The sequence below is a fragment of the Neoarius graeffei genome, chromosome 2 (assembly GCF_027579695.1).
Source record: "Neoarius graeffei isolate fNeoGra1 chromosome 2, fNeoGra1.pri, whole genome shotgun sequence".
Classification (NCBI taxonomy): Eukaryota; Metazoa; Chordata; class Actinopteri; order Siluriformes; family Ariidae; genus Neoarius; species Neoarius graeffei.
Window position 1 is genome coordinate 52,114,032 of NC_083570.1, and position 20,828 is coordinate 52,134,859.

Here is a 20,828-nt window from a genome sequence, read left to right on the forward strand (position 1 = left end):
GTTTTTATATCTACATTAATTTTGTACTAATTTCATGCAAGAGTGTCACACCTGCACAAAATTAGTGCAGGACGTTTGGGTGCACCGTAAATGACTTGCAACTGCACAGGATTAAGGTGCACTCAGCGCGCCTATATAAAAACTGCGAAAATGCACTTTGTGAAGTATTGAATTAAGTTGCGTTGCTGATACGTTACTGAGCTTTATTTCCTTGTTTGGTTTCCTGATCCCTCATGTCCGGTTTCTTGTCTTTTGATTCTGCCAAGTCTACGATAGCTTGTTTGTGCCTTGTTCGACCTATTGCCTGTTTCACCATTTTACGATTTTGCCTGCTGTTCTGGATTGTTTCTGTCTTCGCTTGTATTAATAAACACACCTTTTGCACTTAGATCCGTCTCCCAGCCATCTCTGACAGAATACTTCACACTCCCTGACAGAGAATGCACATTCACCTATTCCTATGTCCTGTTCAGGAACAAGCTAATGTTAATGGTGCTGAAACAGCCACCGTCAAATTGTGCGGTTGGAGTAGTGTTCTTGGACTCGACTCGGATCAATAGTGGACTCGACTCAATGTTTTTATTTATTTATTTTTAAATGACTTGGCTCGGACTTGAACACTGGGGACTTGAGACTGGACTCGGACTTGAGGTTTAGTGAGTCAACAAGACTGTTCTGAAGTACATAGAGCTATACTTTTCTGCTCAGATTCAGTCAAATGCTGCAAAACTGATAGAACAGTGTAGGTGCATTTGGGGAATTGAGTGATCAATCTCATTAAATCAGTCTCATTAAATTAATACCGTTAATTTTGGTGCTTAATAATCAATTACCAAACAGCTAAATTATGGTATATTCCAAATTATGATCACTTATCATATTACATAAATTATATGCACCTTTTTGAATTCTTTGGGAGATTGTGTGACTTCATAAACATTGGAACACAAATAAAACACAGTTTCAATAATAAATGAATTTATTATAACAAAAATGGATAATAGCAGATTGAAATATATACAAACAGTGAGGTGTATGAGAGGCCTTGTGTGGGTGTGGCCTACACAAAAGAATTAGCTTTGGTTGCTAAGACAAAAGAATTAGCTTTGTGTGGCTAGCTAAGGAGGGTGTGTCAGGGGTTTGAGAACAAAGGATTAGCTCTGTTGCTAACTAAGGTGTGCTTGTGTGCGAGGCCTTGTGGCTAGCTAAGGCCCAAGGATCCTACCTCGTGGAGTTAAAACAAAAGAGGTGTGTGAGTGTGGGGGAAGGACCGCTATGTGTTCGGGTAGGCCTAGATTAACCTCGTGTGGCTAAGCTAAGACAAAGGGGAGCTAGCAAAAGGTATGTTTGTGAGTGGCCACATGGCCTGAACAAAGAGCTAGCCTGTGGATTGCTAACTGAGGTGTGTTTGACCACGTGGTAAGGCCTAACAGTCCTTTGGGGACAATACAGTTATCTCTGGATGCTAATAAGATAGAATTAGCCATAGCAGTTAATCCACTAGCTTTATAACATTACCAAATTCACTGAAATCTTGATACAATCAAAATGTGTAATAAGGAAATCAAAATGTTAGTAAGGGATAGAGAGAAGCATGCACAGCCTATCTATTAAACAATTGAGAGATTAAAACAAAATAAATCAATTGTTATACGCTGTCTATAGTGTAACAATTAAACGTGAGTTTAAATTCACACTACTTCAATAAAAGCTAATTCCTAAGACTAGTCTTTATGCCCAAAATTTGCCAGTCTTACTTAGTATCTTGCCTCTAGCAAGATTATGAAGAGATGTTCCGAGACTTTGGAGTTTCACCGTTGTGGAGGTCTCCGTGAATCGATTCCATGGAGCGCAGAGAACTTCCTGGTCCGGCTCGTGATGAAAAGAAAGTCTCTGATTAAATACTGTGTACAGCTTTTAACTGCCTGGGCTGCAGTAGTACGTACTTGTAAGGAACAAATGAAAAACCGGTTGTAACTCAAGCTGAGTTTAAAATCGCGTGATCTTAGAGTCTACCGTGGCCAAAGGTAAACAAAGAAAAGCGCGAAACTCTGATTCTTGCAAGAAAGAAAAGAAAACACGTCTTTTTTTGGGTTTGCTTGCGGAGCGAGCGATTCCTCCTTGTGTCCGTGTTGAATCACGGTGCCAAAAGAGAGCGAGCTGAGCGTTTCCGGGTTACTTATGCCTTCCTGTAGGAAGTGACGTAGATGATCCCGCCCACGCGTGACGTAGGTCAACGCGGAAGTTGGCTGATGGGAAATGTAGTTTCTTAAAGAGACGGGCTGTTGTAGTTCTTAGACGGACTGTGTACCTACAACAGTGCTTCACAGTACAGATGTATGATGACCAAAAACGTACCATGAAAGCAACCCAACAGCTTCTTGAGGCAAAGAAAAGGAATGGTCTTAAATGACTGAGTCAGTCAACCCAATCGAACTGCTTTTCGCTTACTAAAGACAAAACTGAAGGCAGAAAGACTCCCAAACAAGCAGCAACTGAAGGTGGCTGCAGTAAAGGCCTGGCAAAGCATCTCAAGGGAGGAAACTCAGCATTTAGTGATGTCCATGGGTTCCAGACTGCAGCCAGTCATTGACTGCAAAATAATTGCATCTTCAGAAACCTCAAATCTGTCTCTCCCTCAGCTCTGTCAGCTCTTCTTGCTAGTAAACTGTCCACCCCCTCTCTCCCTCTGTCTAAAAATCCCTTTGATCTCATTAATTATTACAACGATCTACTCTCCTCCTGTCTTGATCAGATGGCTCCTGTTAAAACCAAAACCATTTCATTCACACACTCAGCTCCCTGGTACACTCCTGAACTCCACCAAATGAAAACCCGCAAGCGCCAGTTTGAGAGACTCTACAAGAAAACTGGTCTCACAGTGCATTTTCAGGCTTATTCAGACTACCTCCAACAATACAAAGAAGCTCTCACCGCGGCTTGGTCCACCTATTACTCTCAGACCTTATACACTCTGGCTCCACCAACCCCAAGGCTCTCTTCTCCACAATAAACAATCTTCTTAAGCCCACTGACAACACTCTCTCAAAACCTTTTACTGTTAAGTGTAACACTTTTTTTTTTTCCTCTTTCATTTTTCCAAACTAAAATTGATACCATCTACAATAATTTGACCACCTCCCCTGCCCTCCTCAGCTTTCAAAGTGCGTCTCTCCAATTCACCACTCAGCCCCTGTCTCAGTTGTCTTCCATTTCCCCAATGGAACTGGCCAGCATCATGGCAGGAATGAAAAGCTCCGACTGCATTCTGGATCCTATCCTATCCAACTTCGTCAAGGACTGTTTCCCAGCTCTTTCCTCACTCATCACACTGATCATAAGCTCTTCCCTCAGTTCTGGTTCAGTCCCCGAAATGCTCAAACTGGCTGCTGTCACCCCCATTCTCAAAAAACCTGGTGCTCCCCCTTGGCAACATCATCCATCAGCACAGTTTCCACTTCCACTGCTATGCTGATATCCAGTTCTACATTTCCACCAAATCCATCATTACTGCAACTTACTCTACTCTCATCAACTGTATCAGAACTCAGCCCCAACATCATGTGCAATTTTTCGTCCCATCTGCAATCAGGTTAAATCCTGGATGCAAGCCAATTTCCTCATGCTAAACTGGGAAAAATCAGATATAATCATCGGTCCCAAATTCCTCACAAAAAATGCTCACAGTGTCTGCCTCACCATCAATAACTCCACGTTGTCTCCCTCCCCACACATCCACAACCTTGGGGTCATTTTTGACAGCAACCTCTCTTTTGAACACCATGTTAACTACATCACCAGAGCTGCTTTCTTCCACCTAAAGAACATAGCACGTCTCTGTTCATCGCTCTCCTCCTTTTCTGCTGCAGAAACGCTGACCCATGCTTTCATTACATCCAGGATTGACTACTGCAACAGCATCCTTCACGGCTCATCAACCAAAGTCCTAAATAAACTTCAATACATTCAGAACTCTGCTGCTCGCTTGCTCACTCACTCCCGTTCCCGTGATCACATCACCCCAGTTCTTCAGAAACTCCACTGGCTTCCTGTCCCTCAACGGATCCAATTCAAAGTTCTCCTTTTCACCTTCAAAGCCCTCCATAACCAGGCCCCCTCCTATCTTACCGACCTGCTCCATCTTCATGCTCCTTCCCGCAGCCTCCGTTCCTCTGATGCGAAACTCCTGTCTGTGCCATGCAGGACCAAGCACTGGACCTGGGGCGATAAAGCCTTCTCCATTGCTGCCCCCTCCCTCTGGAATTCCCTACCCCAACACAACCGAGACTGCACTGAACTGTCAATATTCAAATCCCTCCTTAGAACCAATCTCTTTCGAATTGCTTTTAATTTATGATTGTCTTATACCTTTTTATTGCATTGATTTTATGACTTTTCTGTCCTTAGTCAAGTGCCTCTGACTCTTATTTTATGTTCTCTTATGATTTTTCTTATGATTATGATTCTTTTACTGATTATTTTATGCTTGTTAAGCGTCTGAGTATCATGAAAAGCATTCTACAAATTGTTGTTGTTGTTGTTGTTAAGCATTAAAAACTAGCAGGTTACCTGGCGTTGCCTGGGTTTTGCAAAATTCTGGGTTGCCCTCAGACTTCCATGTCAAATTTGGTGAAGATCCGTCGAGAAATGATGTTAACCCAAGACAAACAAAAATCCAAACATTCACCACCCATGGGCCCACTGGGGACCCCCCTGGGGCCCAAAGATGGAATTTCTGAGTTCTGCCAAATTGTGGCTATCTTCTGTACCTACGTGCCAAGTTTAGTGAAGATCTGTTGAGAGTTTTTGTTGATAAGTGTAACGTGAAAGGCATTGAGGGGGAGGGGGTGGGTGGATGTTGTGCCCCCCAGGGACCTCCCTGGGGCCCGTGCATGAATTTTGTTTATATCTGCAAAATTCCGGGTCCTCCCTGAACCTACTTGCCAAATTTGGTGAAAATCCATCAAGAAATGGCAACGTTGCCTCAAGGCAAACAAACAAACTTGGCTTCTTATTATATAGAAAATACTTGTTTTATAATTGTTAGTTTTGTTCAGTTACTTTTGAACCTGTGAAAGTAGAGGGAATATGGATGAAATGGCTGTAATTTCTAAATGTGTAATGCAGTATTTTTGGTAAATGCCTTGCATTAAAGCTGAAAGGCCACACTTCAGTCACTTCTTGATGGTTTAATTTCAAATCCTTTGTGGTGGTATACAGAGGCGAAACTATGAAAATTGTATTTCTGTCCAAATACTTATGGACCTGGCTGTGTCTACAAAATGCCAAAAGTAAACTTCCTGTGTCTTCCAAACAGCATTTGTTCTGAATGTACTTATTTTGCATATCTAGTAGAAAATGTGATGGTGTTTTTAAAAAGCTGTGGGTGCTTTTCATACTGAACAGATGGCAGTAGGTTGTGTAGGCTGGAGGCCTCCGCTGGAAAGAGAAATAAAATAAAAGACTCGGTTGTGTCATACGGTTTTCTTTAATCCTTCTGTGGCTTTAATTTCTAGAATGTTTGTTGATTTTTAATAAAATGAGTCATTTCTAAGTATTGGCTCTGATTAAGTTGGAGTGTTGTAAAGAATCAACTTCATTGTTAAAGATTGGGCTTTTCCTTTTTTTAAAAAGGTCTGTGTTCTCAGTTATAACAGGAATTTTGTTCAACAGAATTCCCAATATGACCAATATATACCGTAAGACTAAAGGAAGCCATAAAGAGCCCGATTCCAGTTGGAACAAAACGTGTTCGAATCATGTTTCAACACATGATTGCATGCTAATACGTTGGCTACATGTTTGAATCATGTTCAATATAAACCCAAAAAAGGAAACGTGAATGCTAATTTAGCTGTAATACCCTTTCTTGTGGCAGGAGACGCGTCTGAGAGAGGGCATTGTCAAGCTCCAGCCTCATGAAGAGCCGCTGCGCTCTGAGCTCCTGAGTGGCAAGTTCACTATCTTGGTGAGTATCGCTGAATCCGCAATCTTGTGATTTTGTTGTTTTTTTCCCCCCTTTTTCACCAAGCTAGCAAAACTGTTTAACTCTCCAGGTCCTTATTAGAAAGAGTATAAATCATCCTGTGTTTACAGATAAAACTTATGTTCTAGGGTTCTGTGTGAGACTGTTTAGAACCAGTATTACATCAAGATTTGTGGGGATTTTTGGACTAAGCTTGTCCTCTGAAGCCCTAGTTATGGAAGTATTTTCACATAACTTGGGAGGTTTTTATGCCTCCACTAATGAGTGGTGTAGGCGTTATGTTTTCAGGCTTGACCATGCATCTGTCCGTACAAGGTTTTGTTTGTGTGATATCTCAAGAATGAATGGTTGAATGTTTGTTTGTAGGATTTACATGTAAGTATCATGTTAATCATCAGATGAACTGATTACAATTTGAAATTGATCCAAAAAGGGTCCGGGTCACAGCAAGGTCAGATGTGTCACACACCCCCGTCCCGCATAACTTCCTTCATGTTTTAAGTTTGTGGGGGTTTTTTTCTGGCATACACATATAAATAAGCGGAAGGATTAAGCTTGTTAGTGGCGGAGGCATCCATGTGCACACCGTTGGCGTCCATGTCGACTATTATCTCTCTCTCCCTTGTTATAATGCAAAGTTTTAATACCTTCGTGTGTGTCTCAGTGCATTTACATGCACATCCAAATCGAGCTACTGTCGATAATCGAGCTAAGGGTCCCAGCAGGGGTGCCAGAGAAATCCAATCCTACATGCACACAAGGAAATCGAGCTATTGTGTGAGGTACATTGTGCACCCGAGCCACAGGTGGCGCTACACGCCCCATCGTGTTGGTACACTTCCGGTTGTCGTCATGAAGAAGAGCTATTCAAGAGTATAAACAAAGTTATCAGTTCCGTGTTCACAAGAAGAACGACGACGTTCGTTCTCCTTGTTCCTCCTGACCTCTTCTGCTGCTCGCTACTACTACTGTTGTCATGCCGACCGAGGCTGTTGTGTTTCCTGCTTGTGGTCTCGTCACTTCCGGAAGGGGCAGTGCTGAAGTAAGTAGCTCGACTACGTAGCTCGATAGGGTTTACATGCACTAAGTAGCTCGGCTACAATCGCATAATCTAGGTCGCGTAGCTCGATTACGAGAAATCAAGTTCGGTTCGATTTCAGCCGAGCTAAGGTGTTTCCATGGCATTTAGAACTTCGATTTCAGTCGAGCTACGGCAGAAATTCGATTTTCTCTACGTGCATGTAAACGCACTGAACTGTACAAGATTAAACAGCAACCATCATAACATACAAATGATAGGTTTCCTTTGGTTAGTTTTCTTCTTCAACCAGTTTTACTACTGTTCATGGTTCGCTGCAAAAACATCTCTGAGCAAATGAAAGTATCTTGAATCAAGTTTTCAAATATTTCTTCATTGTAAAATTAATTACACACATTAGACCATTTAGCCTAGGACATGGATTAAACTCTTGTAAAATCTCTCTCTCCCTCTGTTCGCAGGGTTTTTTGCTTCTTTCTAGAAATAAATGCTTGAAATAAGTGTCTTGCAAAAGTAACCAAAGCTTTTTAATCAGTGTGTGCTGTAGCGGAAGTCATATCTCAACTCATTTACACGCTGAGCCATCCTGAGAGATAAGGTTTCAATGGGAGAGATCTTGATGTCCAAGAGCATCATTTGTATATCAACTGTGAAAATGTATGTGTAAAATATAGATATAGACACACACACACACACACACACACACACACACGAGGGCAAGTCAAAAAGTTCTCTAAGGCGAGAAAAAAAAAATCTTTATTTTGAAAATAAGGCTATTTCTCTACATAGCCTCCATTTAAGTCTAAACACTTCTGCAAGCGAGGTTTCCATCGGAGAATTCCTTCTTTGTATTCCTTTTTTTGAATTCCTTTTGAAATTATAACATCTGTCTTAGAACTTTTTGACTTACCCTCGTGTGTGTGTATGTGTGAGATATAAATTATACAGTGATTAGGATCTTATTACCAAACTAATAGGTATTCAGAGCAAATTAGTAATGGAGAGTGTTTGTTTGGAAACTCCTTCATTTACTGATATTGAATTTGATTCCTGTAGCTCTTAAGTGGATCGTTTGAATGGCAAACCACAAATGCATTTACTCACTGACAGCAGGATGTAATGCACAGGTCGAGCTGAAGTAGGAAACTTCTCTGCTGCCTGTGAGTCATGAGGATGCTTGTCAGGTCGATCAGCATGTTCACAGGAAGTACTGGAACTGTCTGACTGTTCTTAGGGCGTGTCGGTGAGGGAAGTGAGGCCCTGTTCAGGCTAGGTACTTACTAATCTCCATCACAAGCTGTTCACATGGCCTTTTCATATACTGTGCATCTTGTGATCACGTTTTGTCTGTAACGGAATTGCCAAAATCAGGCAATCGAAGTTTAGATTTTTAGCTGTTGGATATAGATTTTATTCTTAAATAGTAAAGTAAATCATTATGTGCTCTGATTTGGTTTATTTAAAACTTTATGCCAGGATCAGACTGCTCAATATTTTTCTTTTCACAATGGTCACCGTAGGGCGGCACGGTGGTGTAGTGGTTAGCGCTGTCGCCTCACAGCAAGAAGGTCCGGGTTCGAGCCCCGTGGCCGGCGAGGGCCTTTCTGTGCGGAGTTTGCATGTTCTCCCCGTGTCCGCGTGGGTTTCCTCCGGGTGCTCCGGTTTCCCCCACAGTCCAAAGACATGCAGGTTAGGTTAACTGGTGACTCTAAATTGACCGTAGGTGTGAATGTGAGTGTGAATGGTTGTCTGTTGCCCCTTTTCCACCAAAGCAGTTCCAGGGCTGGTTTGGGGCCAGTGCTTAGTTTGGAACCGGGTTTTCTGTTTCCACTGACAAAGAACTGGCTCTGGGGCCAGAAAAACCGGTTCCAGGCTAGCACCAACTCTTTGCTGGGCCAGAGGAAAGAACCGCTTACATCAGCGGGGGGGGCGGAGTTGTTAAGACCAACAACAATAACAAGACCGCGAAAGATCGCCATTTTTAAGCGGCGAGAAGCAGCAGCTGTACAAACGCGAAGTCATCCATTATTATTGTTGTTTTTGCTTTGATATTCGCGCCAAGGTAATGAGGTATACAGCGACGTAATGACGTGGCTCTGCTTAGCACCGCGAGCGATGGAAAAGCAAACTGGTTCTCAGCTGGCTCGCAAGTTGAACGAGTTGTGAACCAGCACCAGCTCCGAACCAGCCCTGGAACTGATTTGGTGGCAAAGGGGTATGTGTCTATATGTCAGCCCTGTGATGACCTGGTGACTTGTCCAGGGTGTACCCCGCCTTTCGCCCGTAGTCAGCTGGGATAGGCTCCAGATTGCCTGCGACCCTGTAGAACAGGATAAAGCGGCTAGAGATAATGAGATGAGACAATGGTCACCGTGTCACATTAGGCAATCATGGTGTCCTAAATTCTTGCTGTGGCTTGGTGGGCTGGCAACATGACAAGTTTAACCCTGACCACTCATCGTTCACGTCCTTGAGTGTCATTGAGGAGGAGGCTCAAGACATTCTTTGTCAATCATGGCTATAGAAGAAACGTCAAGGAACACATTGTCTGAGGTTGCCAAACTGGGCTAGAAAATACATACCATTCTACCATGCTGTACTTTTCATTGGGGTGTCGTGGGGCCTCCCAGACACCACATCACTGTTCTTCGATTATCTCGCGCTACAAGGTCCGTTCGTCGTTCCTGACATTTGACAATGAAAAGAGCTTTGTTTGGATGCTTTCTGAACATTTGTGTGCTTGACTGCATTTAATATCATAATTCTGTCCAACAATCTGATGTTTCCTTTAAGAGTTCTGTCTGACGGGGCGTCGTGGCTCAGGTGGATAAGGCGCCATGCCATAAATCCGGGGACCCGGGTTCAATTTCGACCCGAGGTCATTTCCCGATCCCTCCCCGTCTCTCTCTCCTGCTCATTTCCTGTCCTGTCCAATAAAGGTGAAAAAAGCCAAAAAAAAATCTTAAAAAAAAAAAAAAGAGTTCTGTCTGACGTTGAACTTGGTCTCATCTCATCTCATTATCTGTAGCCGCTTTATCCTGTTCTACAGGGTCGCAGGCAAGCTGGAGCCTATCCCAGCTGACTACGGGCGAAAGGCGGGGTACACCCTGGACAAGTCGCCAGGTCATCACAGGGCTGACACATAGACACAGACAACCATTCACACTCACATTCACACCTACGGTCAATTTAGAGTCACCAGTTAACCTAACCTGCATGTCTTTGGACTGTGGGGGAAACCGGAGCACCCGGAGGAAACCCACGCGGACACGGGGAGAACATGCAAACTCCACACAGAAAGGCCCTCGCCGGCCACGGGGCTCGAACCCGGACCTTCTTGCTGTGAGGCGACAGCGCTAACCACTACACCACCGTGCCGCCCTTAAATCTCACACTGTTTGTCTGTATATACAGGTGTGCTCATAAGTTTACATACCCTGGCACAATTTGTGAAGTATTGGCTGTTTTTGGAGAATAAGACCTGATCATGCATAAACCCTTTCTTTAATTTAGGGCAGTGGTCAGATGAAGCCATTTATTATCAGATAGTTGTTTGTGTGTGCTGCCCCCTCCCCCGCCCCCCCCCCCCCTTTTTTTTTTAATCGTAATGTTGACTGAAATCACCCAAATGGCCCTGATCAAAAGTTTACATTCCCTTGAATGTTTTGCCTTGATAATGTACACAGGTTTAAATGGCTATTAAGGGTAGGTTTCCGGACCTGTGATTTGTTTGGTTGTAATTAGTGTGTCTGTATAAATAGTCTGAGTTTCTTAGCTCTTGAGAAGCCCCTGCACGTTTCATCGAGGGCTGTCCTGACTTTACTGGATACTGAGCCATGGGGGGCGGCGGAGCAAAAGAACTGTCGAAGGACCTGCGAGAAAAGGTTTTTGAACTTTTATAAATCAGGAAAAGGATATAAAAATTATCCAAACATTTAAAAATGCCAATCAGTAGTGTTCAAGCTCTGATAAAGGTTGACTATTGCAAGTTTAATAAATGTGCAGCTTAATTCTACATGAGAGCTGTGAACCTGACAACAGTGGTGACTGATGCCCCTTTTCCACCAAAGCAGTTCCAGGGCTGGTTCGGGGCCAGTGCTTAGTTTGGAACCGGGTTTTCTGTTTCCACTGACAAAGAATTGGCTCTGGGGCTAGAAAAAACGGTTCCAGGCTAGCACCAACTCTCTGCTGGGCCAGAGGAAAGAACTGCTTACGTCAGCGGGGGGCGGAGTTGTTAAGACCAACAACAATAACAAGACCGCGAAAGATTGCCATTTTTAAGCGATGAGAAGCAGCAGCTGTACAAACGCGAAGTCATCCATTATTATTATTGTTGTTGCTGCTGCTGCTTCTTCCGCGTTGTTTTTGCTTCGATATTCGTGCCAAGGTTTATTCAAATGTAGCGACGTAATTGACGTAGACAGCGACGTAATGACGTGGCTTCCCTTAGCACCGTGAGCTATGGAAAAGCAAACTGGTTCTCAGCTGGCTCGCAAGTTGAACGAGTTGTGAACCAGCACCAGCACCGGCCCCGAACCAGCCCTGGAACTGATTTGGTGGAAAAGGGGTAAGAGAGTTGGTGCTAGCCCGGAACCGGTTTTTCTGGCCCCAGAGACAGTTCTTTGTCAGTGGAAACAGAAAACCCGGTTCCAAACTAAGCCCTGGAACTGCTTTGGTGGAAAAGGGGCATAAAAGGTTCTTCTTTTTGCCCCAAGTGGTCTAAATGATCATATCACAAGACATTCACACGTGTACTCAGTGATCTGATCACACAATATGCATCTTAATGCGTCTCTGATTTATGTAGTTCCGAGACGTAGAGAACTTTTTCAGCATTTATACAGTGAGCTCGCTCGCTCTTCCTCTTTCCTCCATTCTCCTGGACTGATCGATCAGAGTGCTCTGTTCCTTTCTTCCTGCCCTACATCCTGCCAGCAATATTTATAGCCCTTTATATCCCCACTTTCTCAGTTTTTACTTTATCCGTTTGTCAATGTTCCCAAATTTAGACAAGTGACAGTAGATCCATCGCCAAAATATTTTTTTCTTGTCTGTGTGTTCCAGTCATTGTGGAAAGGATGAACTCAAAATGGCTGTTTTCTGATAAATGTTTTGTCGAGATGAACGTGCAGATGTTGTATTTGGGACATGGATGGAGCTGATGGGTAAAAGAGGCTGACATGAATGTGTTCAGCAAGGATTAGTACAACCTTTTTTTTTTTTTTTTTTGGAACAGTGTTTGACTATGCAGTGTTTGAGTACACAGCCACTAACGGTAAGGCTCTCTCTGCTGGGTCTTTCGCTGTCTTCATCAATTCTGCCTCCCTGTGGACGCATCAAGAACATCGTTTGTGTTCCATGATGTCATTTTCTATGATGTCATTTATTATTTGGTTGCAGGAACGAGGCTTAAATTAAATTCTGGTGTCTAGTAAGATCATTAACTGAATGATATTTTGGTTCAGGATTAAGTTCTGTGATGTCTGGATATCCATTAGCCCACCCGGAAATCTCTCTCATTGACAGATTTGCATAGTTCATTGCTGTTTTTATGTATACCTTGTGAATGTGTGTGTGTGGAATTGAACTTGACACTTGTAATGTCTACCTCGTTAGGGAGTAAGAGACCCCTCAGGTGCCTCCATTGCTCTGTACACTGCTAAGCTGCACCACCCGAATAAAACAGGCAACCACGTGGTGCTCCAGGCTCTGTTCTACCTGCTGGATCGAGCTGTCGAGAGGTCAGTGCACACTGGTTTCATATATAGCTGCCATTTACAAGGAAACAAAAGAGAGCTGCGCTTCGCTTGTGGGATTTACACTTCAGTTATTCCACAAAATCGAGTCGTACATGAGCTGATGGCTGACAAGGCACGTAGCGCCAAATCGGCTATAAGCCACGTACGATGAGATTGAGTGGAATAATTCACCTCATCTCATTATCTGTAGCCGCTTTATCCTGTTCTACAGGGTCGCAGGCAAGCTGGAGCCTATCCCAGCTGACTACGGGCGAGAGGCGGGGTACACCCTGGACAAGTCGCCAGGTCATCACAGGGCTGACACATAGACACAGACAACCATTCACACTCACATTCACACCTACGCTCAATTTAGAGTCACCAGTTAACCTAACCTGCATGTCTTTGGACTGTGGGGGAAACCGGAGCACCCGGAGGAAACCCACGCGGACACGGGGAGAACATGCAAACTCCACACAGAAAGGCCCTCGCCGGCCCCGGGGCTCGAACCCGGACCTTCTTGCTGTGAGGCGACAGTGCTAACCACTACACCACCGTGCCGCCCTCGAGTGGAATAATTGTTTATTATATCCACATTAAGTGGATTTTGAAAAATGGAGCATTTTTATTTTTTGCAAATTCGATAAATAAAAGCTTTATACAAAACGTCTGACAATTATTTCCGCTTAGAATGTCAACAAACCGGTGAAATGACAGTCGCAATTTGTGAAAAATGCTCTAATAATAGTGCTTGAAAAATAAGATGTTCTTACTATCATACTTTTATTCCATATTTTGTTGCTTTTGTATTTTTATTGGGGGGGGGGGTTGTTTTCGAGTAGGGTTTTTATTTCATCCTCAGTTGGTTCAGCTACACGCTCCGCCATTTTGTTTTTCTCTCCTCACAGTATATGAGCTGATAGCCTCGTAGTAGAGTAGCCAATCAGAGTGCACGATTGCTCACATCCAGTGAATGTGGATAGAATAATACTGTATATTTAGGAGTGTATACCAGTGGTGGCTCAGTATATTCACCTGTATGAACGGCAGATATAGCGTAAATCATGCACACACACACAAGCTCCCAGTTGTGAGCATCTCGTCTCTCCTGTTGCAGTTTCGAAACACAGAGGAACGGCCTCGTCTTCATCTACGACATGGCCGGATCCAACTACACCAACTTCGAGCTGGACCTGAGCAAGAAGATCCTGAACCTGCTCAAGGTCGCTTCCATTTTTCTTAAATGTTTACACATACACAGCAGGTCAAATTTGTTGGTGACCTACAAAATTCAGTATTTCGTATTTGTGTGTGTGTGTGTGTGTGTGTGTGTGTGTGTGTAAGGAAAATGGCAGTCACAAGTTCCAGCAAAAGCTGCAGGCTTCTAGGCTTATTTAGAAAAAGATTAAAAGGCTTATTTCATTATTCTTATTTGTTCATCTCTAATGGTAATTTAAGGAGAGAACTCTTAACACAATTTACTTCATAAAAGAAAAGTGATCTTAAATTGAGTACTTGGTATTGAGTTATGTAATTAAAGAACCACCAGATCAAATCTACAGTCCTATGAAAGATGTTGTCTGAAGTTGTAGTTTCTCTGCCTGTTTCTGTATGTAGGGTGCGTTTCCTGCTCGGCTGAAGAAAGTATTCATAGTCGGCGCTCCCGTCTGGTTCCGAGTGCCCTACAACCTGCTGAGCCTGCTGCTCAAGGAGAAGCTTAGAGAACGGGTACGTACACATCCAAACACACAGTATACTCCGAGGTGGACAAATCAGAAATTCATTAGCTGGTTCACAAGAGATAATAGAAAGCACCAATATCTCATGCTCTGCTTGCAAAGAGGCAGTGTGTTCCTCGAGTCACTAAACCTCAAGTCAGAGTCAAGTCCAACTCCTTAAAAAAAATTCCGAGTCGAGTCCGAGAACAAGTCTCCAACTGCACCGGTGACTGTTTCAGCGCCATTAACATTAAGGCCAATTTATGCTGACAACCCAGTCCTCGCAGATGGCGTCGCAGATGGTGTCTGCGTAGCCCCCCCCCCCCACCTTCGCAGACGCTCTGCGCGCACCTCCCAAAAATTGTGACCACCGCAGAAGCCTCGCAGACAAGAGGGCTCTGATTGGTCCACTCTACATCCGCTGTACACGCACTTCCGCTTCCCTACTTTCCCGGTTTGGTTTGTTTTCACGACCGCCATTTTTAAAAACACGAGCGAAGATGGAGCAGCACGAAGAGCGGTTGATCGAGGAAGTGAGGAAGTACGTACATCTATACGACTCCAGTTCTAGTCATTATAAGTAACCGGAGGATAAACACTCCACTAACCACACCCACCAACTACTCCTAGCGATTTCGTGACTTCGCACCCCCTTGCATTGTGGCGGTGAATAACATCACGCACGCCTATTACTCCCCGCTCAACGATAAATTACAACTGTCTGCGAAAAGCTATCTGCGAAAGCCTTGTCGCAAGAGCATGCAGAGGCCCTTAGCCTGTTCCTGAACATGATGTATGAATAGGTGAGTGTGCATTCTCTTTGTCAGGGAGTGTGAAGTATTCTGTCAGAGATGGTTGGGAGACGGATGTAAGTGCAGAAGGCGTGTTTATTAATACAAGTGAAGACAGATAAACAATCTAGAGCAGCAGGCAAAATCGTAAAACGGTGAAACGGGCAATAGGTCGAGCGTGGCACAAACAGGCTGTCGTAGACTCGGCAGAATCAAAGATGAGAAACAGGAAATCAGGGATCAGGAAACCAAACAAGGAAATAAGGCTCAGTAACGTGTCAGCAACACAACTCAATACTTCACAAAGTAAGTGTGTTTTCAGTTTTTATATAGGCGCGCTGGTTGCGTCTTAATCCTGTGTAGGTGTGAGTCGCTTACGGCGAGCGCGAGAGTCCGCTTGGAGTGTGTTGTCCGGAGCGTGCCCGAGAGTCTATCTGATGCACGAAATTATGCCATGTTATGAAAAATAAAGAAAAAATCCGAGTCCTCATCTTCAATTTACGAGTCCGAATGCAGTTAACGCACAAGTCCGAGTCATCAGTGCTCAAGTCCAAGTCGAGTCACGAATCCTTAAAATTAGGGCACGAGTTGGACTCAAGTACTACAAGCCTGCAAAGAGGATAATTTAAAGGAGAGCTGAACGCAAATTTTTTTAAAATCAAAATTCTGTTTATCTCATTTTGTTAAATATCAGCATGCATTTTTTTATAGCTATTTTGTCACTGCTATAGCAAGTTATGAGTGTTTGAAATATGTAATATATCAGTCCATATGTCAAAGCGATGGCCGTAAACAAGATTCGTTGAGACCTGTGCGAGACATCGTAGGACGGAAGTAAAACGTACAACGGAAATCAAAGTGACCAACATCTGCCAACGTTGTCGAAAGACGCGCGCCCTCTTTCGAATGCTGACGTAATCAAGCCGGAAGTTTTGTTTGTTTTGATAGCAATCAGGAAAGTTTGAAAAAAGTAGGCAGTAATCGTCATTTAAACTCATTTTTGTGCAATATTTTGTTTGGAAAACAGTTTTCAAAATGGCAACACTGACACCTGGCTGACACTTCACGTTTCGAAGTCTCGCACAAGTCTCGTGAAGATCACGCGGATAAGCGACGCCTGCCGTGGACCAAACGAACTAAATTCAGCACGGCTAAAAACCGAATAGGCCGATAAGTATAATATTTAATTGCAATTAGTTGCCAATACACAAGCCACGATATAAGGTTACTAAAACCGAAAACGTAATTGAATAACACTTAAAGAAATAAAGCAAGTTTAAAAATGACTTCAGTTCTCCTTTAACTAAGCTAAAAAGCAGCAGCAGCCTCTCTGAATATTATCTCTGGTGATGAAGCGCATCATATTTGTGCCCTCAACAAAAAGGCAGAAGGTGTATAGCGAACATTTCAGCTATAAGCTGTAGTTTTGACACGTAAAGGCATGATTTAAGTCTGTATTTATATGTCACTCAGTTTTGTCACTAGTTTTTCCCCAATCGTTTCATATTCCAGATTCTGGAAATACTGTCATCATTTGACCACTATAGACCTATGACCGTGGTAGCCATATTTGTCTATAGCAGACACATTTGACTATTGTCAGCACATATGGCTACTATAAATCAAATATACCATGCAGTGAGAGAGACTGGTTGAAATTATGGATTCTCTTCAGTGACTGGCATAGTACTGTTTTGTGATGGGTGCAGTCCGGAAGAAAATAGTATTACGCCAGTCGCCGAAGAGCATCCATAATTACCGGTGCACCTCAGTGTATGGTATATTTGATATATCCCTCATCAAAGAATTCCAAACTAAAAGTAGTAACTACAAAGAATTAGAAATAAACCTGGAAAAAAAATTAGAAGTCTAACTCTGCCTCGTTAGGCATGATTGTGATACGTAGATCTGCACACACACAAATGCTCATGGAGCCGCAGCTGTGACTCGAGTCGGCCATAAAGCTTGAAATTGTGACATCAGTTAATGGTATATCCAGGACTAGCCTGGGCCCGCCCATCCTAAGTGTGACGCAACACGAGGGCCTGTTGCGAGCTTAGTCTGGCAAGGCAAGCTATCTACAGCTCTTCCAAGCTCCCGAAAAATCGGGAGCCAATCAACTTTGAGCATCTCCAACGGCCCTGGGTAGAGGCGTGTTCAAGGCAGTGACGTAGTAGAACTGCGACCGGAAGCCATAGATTGTTTACAGAATCTATGCCGGAAGCGCTTCATTCACTAGAAACATTACGAACATGGAGCAAGTTCTCATTGAAAACGGAGCAAAGAGCAGCCCTGGAGGTATTTATTGAAAGGAAGGACGTTTTCGCCTTGCTCCCGACCGGCTTCGGTAAGAGTTTAATCTACCAGTTAGCCCTGTCGCGTCACATACGTCAGAGGAAAGAGTGATGTGATTGGTTTAAGCTTCGTCACAGCCTTTTCTGGCTTCGACCAGTAGCAAACTGAGGCATTTCAGGGAGGCGGGTCAACCACGGGCTCTGGGAAACGGTTGGGCTTAATATCTTTGCCAGACCAAATGCTCTCAGAGCTTTGAAGTCGCGTTAGCCAGACTAATCCAGGGCATGCCATGACTGACTTGCACCATATTCCCCCCCCCCCCCCCCCATTTTTGCCATCACGAGATGCGTTGCTTCATCAATGGTGGCATGTGAGCCATCCTAGGCCAATCCCTGCACGGGAATCTTTTGATGAGGGATATAAAGATAAATGTAACTACTATACACATAGTATGATTACCATAGACACATATGGTATATAGTGGCACATACACTACCGTTGAAAAGTTTGGGGTCACCCAGACAATTTTGTGTTTTCCATGAAAAGTCACACTTTTATTTACCACCATAAGTTGTAAAATGAATAGAAAATATAGTCAAGCCATTTTTCTGGCCATTTTGAGCATTTAATCGACCCCACAAATGTGATGCTCCAGAAACTCAATCTGCTCAAAGGAAGGTCAGTTTTATAGCTTCTCTAAAGAGCTCAACTGTTTTCAGCTGTGCTAACATGATTGTACAAGGGTTTTCTAATCATCCATTAGCCTTCTGAGGCAATGAGCAAACACATTGTACCATTAGAACACTGGAGTGAGAGTTGCTGGAAATGGGCCTCTATACACCTATGGAGATATTGCACCAAAAACCACACATTTGCAGCTAGAATAGTCATTTACCACATTAGCAATGTATAGAGTGCATTTCTGATTAGTTTAAAGTGATCTTCATTGAAAAGAACAGTGTTTTTCTTTCAAAAATAAGGACATTTCAAAGTGACCCCAAACTTTTGAACGGTACTGTATGACCACTATAGACACATTTGAATACCATAAACACATTTGACTGCTATCGACACATTTAGCTACCAGTGTTGTCGAGTTACTAGACCCCGAGTCCAGGCTCGTCCCCGGTGTTCAAGTCCAAGTCATTAAAGAAAATTTCGAGTCAAGTCCGAGAACAAGACTCCATCCGCACCATTTGACGGTGGCTGTTGCTGCCTTTGTGACACCGTTTCTGCTACTGTGTTGGAGTAACGCTACTGCTTGACTGCCCCATTTTAGTTAAGAGGCTACAGATAAAAAGCTTGTTCATTGCTCAGCAAGCCCCGCCCACTATCAACAGGGCAAATAACATGAGAGAGGGTTAACATTAGCTAGTTCATTGCTCAGCAAGCAAGCCCTGCTATCAACAGGGCAATGAACATAGTATGTCACTTTACTTCTCTGGGTGGAGTCTTACCAAATGACGATTGAAGTTTGAGGTCGTCCCCTCGATAGTTCTTCTACATATGGAACACATAGCAGTGCATTTTTTTTTTCCCCACTGCATGAGAAGTCTGTATAAGCAAAGTGGACAATCCGAGGGGCTTCTCTCCAGGCATTTTAGCGCCATTAATGTTAGTTTGTTCCTGAACATGACGTATGAGCAGATGAAATATGGATTCTCTTGCACAAAATTAGCATAAAAGTTAATGTAGATATAAATATCTTGTGCCAAATTATTACGGCATGTTACAAAAAAAATAAAGAAAAAATCCGAGTCCTCGTCTCTAATTTACAAGTCCGAATGTGGTTAATGCACGAATCCGAGTCCTCAGTGCTCAAGTCAAGTCATGAGTCCTTAAAATTCGGGCACAAGTTGGACTCGAGGACTAAAAGCCTGTTTGCTACCGTGGGCATGCATCACATAACTGGTATTTTTTATTGATCAATTTTATCATAATGAACACAGCTTTTTAAATTATAGAGGTCAATCGGAAGTCATAACTCTTCTTTCTCAGGTTGCTGTATGAATGAAGTTAAAAATAAATAAATAAACTATTCAGTTTTCCCCCCCGTTCAGTTTTCTTGACAAAACAACTGCAAGTAAATCTCTGTTATCCCATTGCAGGTCCAGATAGTGAAGATGACGGATCTACGGCAGCACCTTCCCAGAACCTGTCTGCCCGAGCACCTGGGTGGCTGCTTGCCTCTAGACGTCCATGGCTGGAACCAACAGCTGCTGGCCGAGCAAAACGGCCGCGTGGATCCTGTTGATGAGCTACTGGGCATCCCGCTGGCATCCTCAGCAATACACACACCAGGTCCAGACGCTATGCGACTCTCCGATTTCACAACTCACCTGGCTCGGGCACAGCGAAGTGGAATTTACCAAGAGTACGAAGAGCTTCGTAAAGAACCGCCATCTGGAACCTTCCACTGTGCCCTGTGAGTACAGCTGGTTAACAAAAGGCTAGTCTGATCATCAACACAGTATGCGTTTAACCAATCTGACTAGTCAGTAACCAGTATAGCACATTGTATTTTATTTTACAAAGTGTGGGATAATTGTAAAATATTTCTAAAGGACACGGTCCAATTATTAGTAAATTATAGGAATGATGTATAATGTATGTTTAACATGTAATGTGTAGTCTCTGTGGCAGTTTTTCATGGTCCACACTGCAAAAAATGGCCTTTAAAAAATAAGAAGTAAAAGATTAAAACAAAGCATATTTGCTTGAATCAGGTGAAAAAAAAATCTGCCAATGGAACTAGTCAAATTTGACTTGGTAAGATTTCTTAAAGTAAGATTAAAAATCTAACCTGTTTTCAGATGAAATAATTCCAAAATAAGATTGGGGAACTTATTATGCGAGATCTGATTTAACTCAAAATAATCAAAATAGTTCTTATAACAAGATCGTACTTCTTACATTTAGCCATTCAAGTCATTTTTATTTATTTCATTTTAAGGGTATTTCACTTAAATTCATGACAAAGTCTTAGCAGTAAAAACTGAATTTAAGATAAATATACTAATATTACGATTGTTAAATTCTACAACTAAGCATTGCTAGCTTAAAAGATTCTCCTTTTGTGACCTGTAATTAGTAAAATACTCTAGATATGAGACCAGAGACTATCTTGAATCAAGTTGACGACACGTGTAGCATTGCAACAAGTTTATTTTTTTTTCCCATTTCAACATTCAAACATTAAAACATCTCTTAAGATTCCACTTCCCCAGGACCTCAGGCACCAAAAAAAAAAAGTCTACACAT

The 20,828-nt window shown here is 43.0% G+C and overlaps 1 protein-coding gene across 2 annotated transcripts in view; it reads left to right on the forward strand.

Moving 5' to 3' along the window:
* The window catches only part of ptpn9a (protein tyrosine phosphatase non-receptor type 9a), a 60,537-nt gene that overhangs the window by 26,085 nt on the left and 13,624 nt on the right, over positions 1 to 20,828 (forward strand). Inside the window, exons 3-7 of one of the 2 annotated variants that reach the window (XM_060914384.1) lie at positions 5,879 to 5,968; positions 12,642 to 12,766; positions 13,881 to 13,986; positions 14,381 to 14,491; positions 19,676 to 19,992. In XM_060914384.1, the coding sequence (XP_060770367.1) occupies positions 5,879 to 5,968; positions 12,642 to 12,766; positions 13,881 to 13,986; positions 14,381 to 14,491; positions 19,676 to 19,992 (749 nt within the window). Of the gene's footprint in view, positions 1 to 5,878; positions 5,969 to 10,844; positions 10,910 to 12,641; positions 12,767 to 13,880; positions 13,987 to 14,380; positions 14,492 to 19,675; positions 19,993 to 20,828 lie in introns of those variants that run through there. The other variant, XM_060914385.1, reaches the window with a different exon arrangement.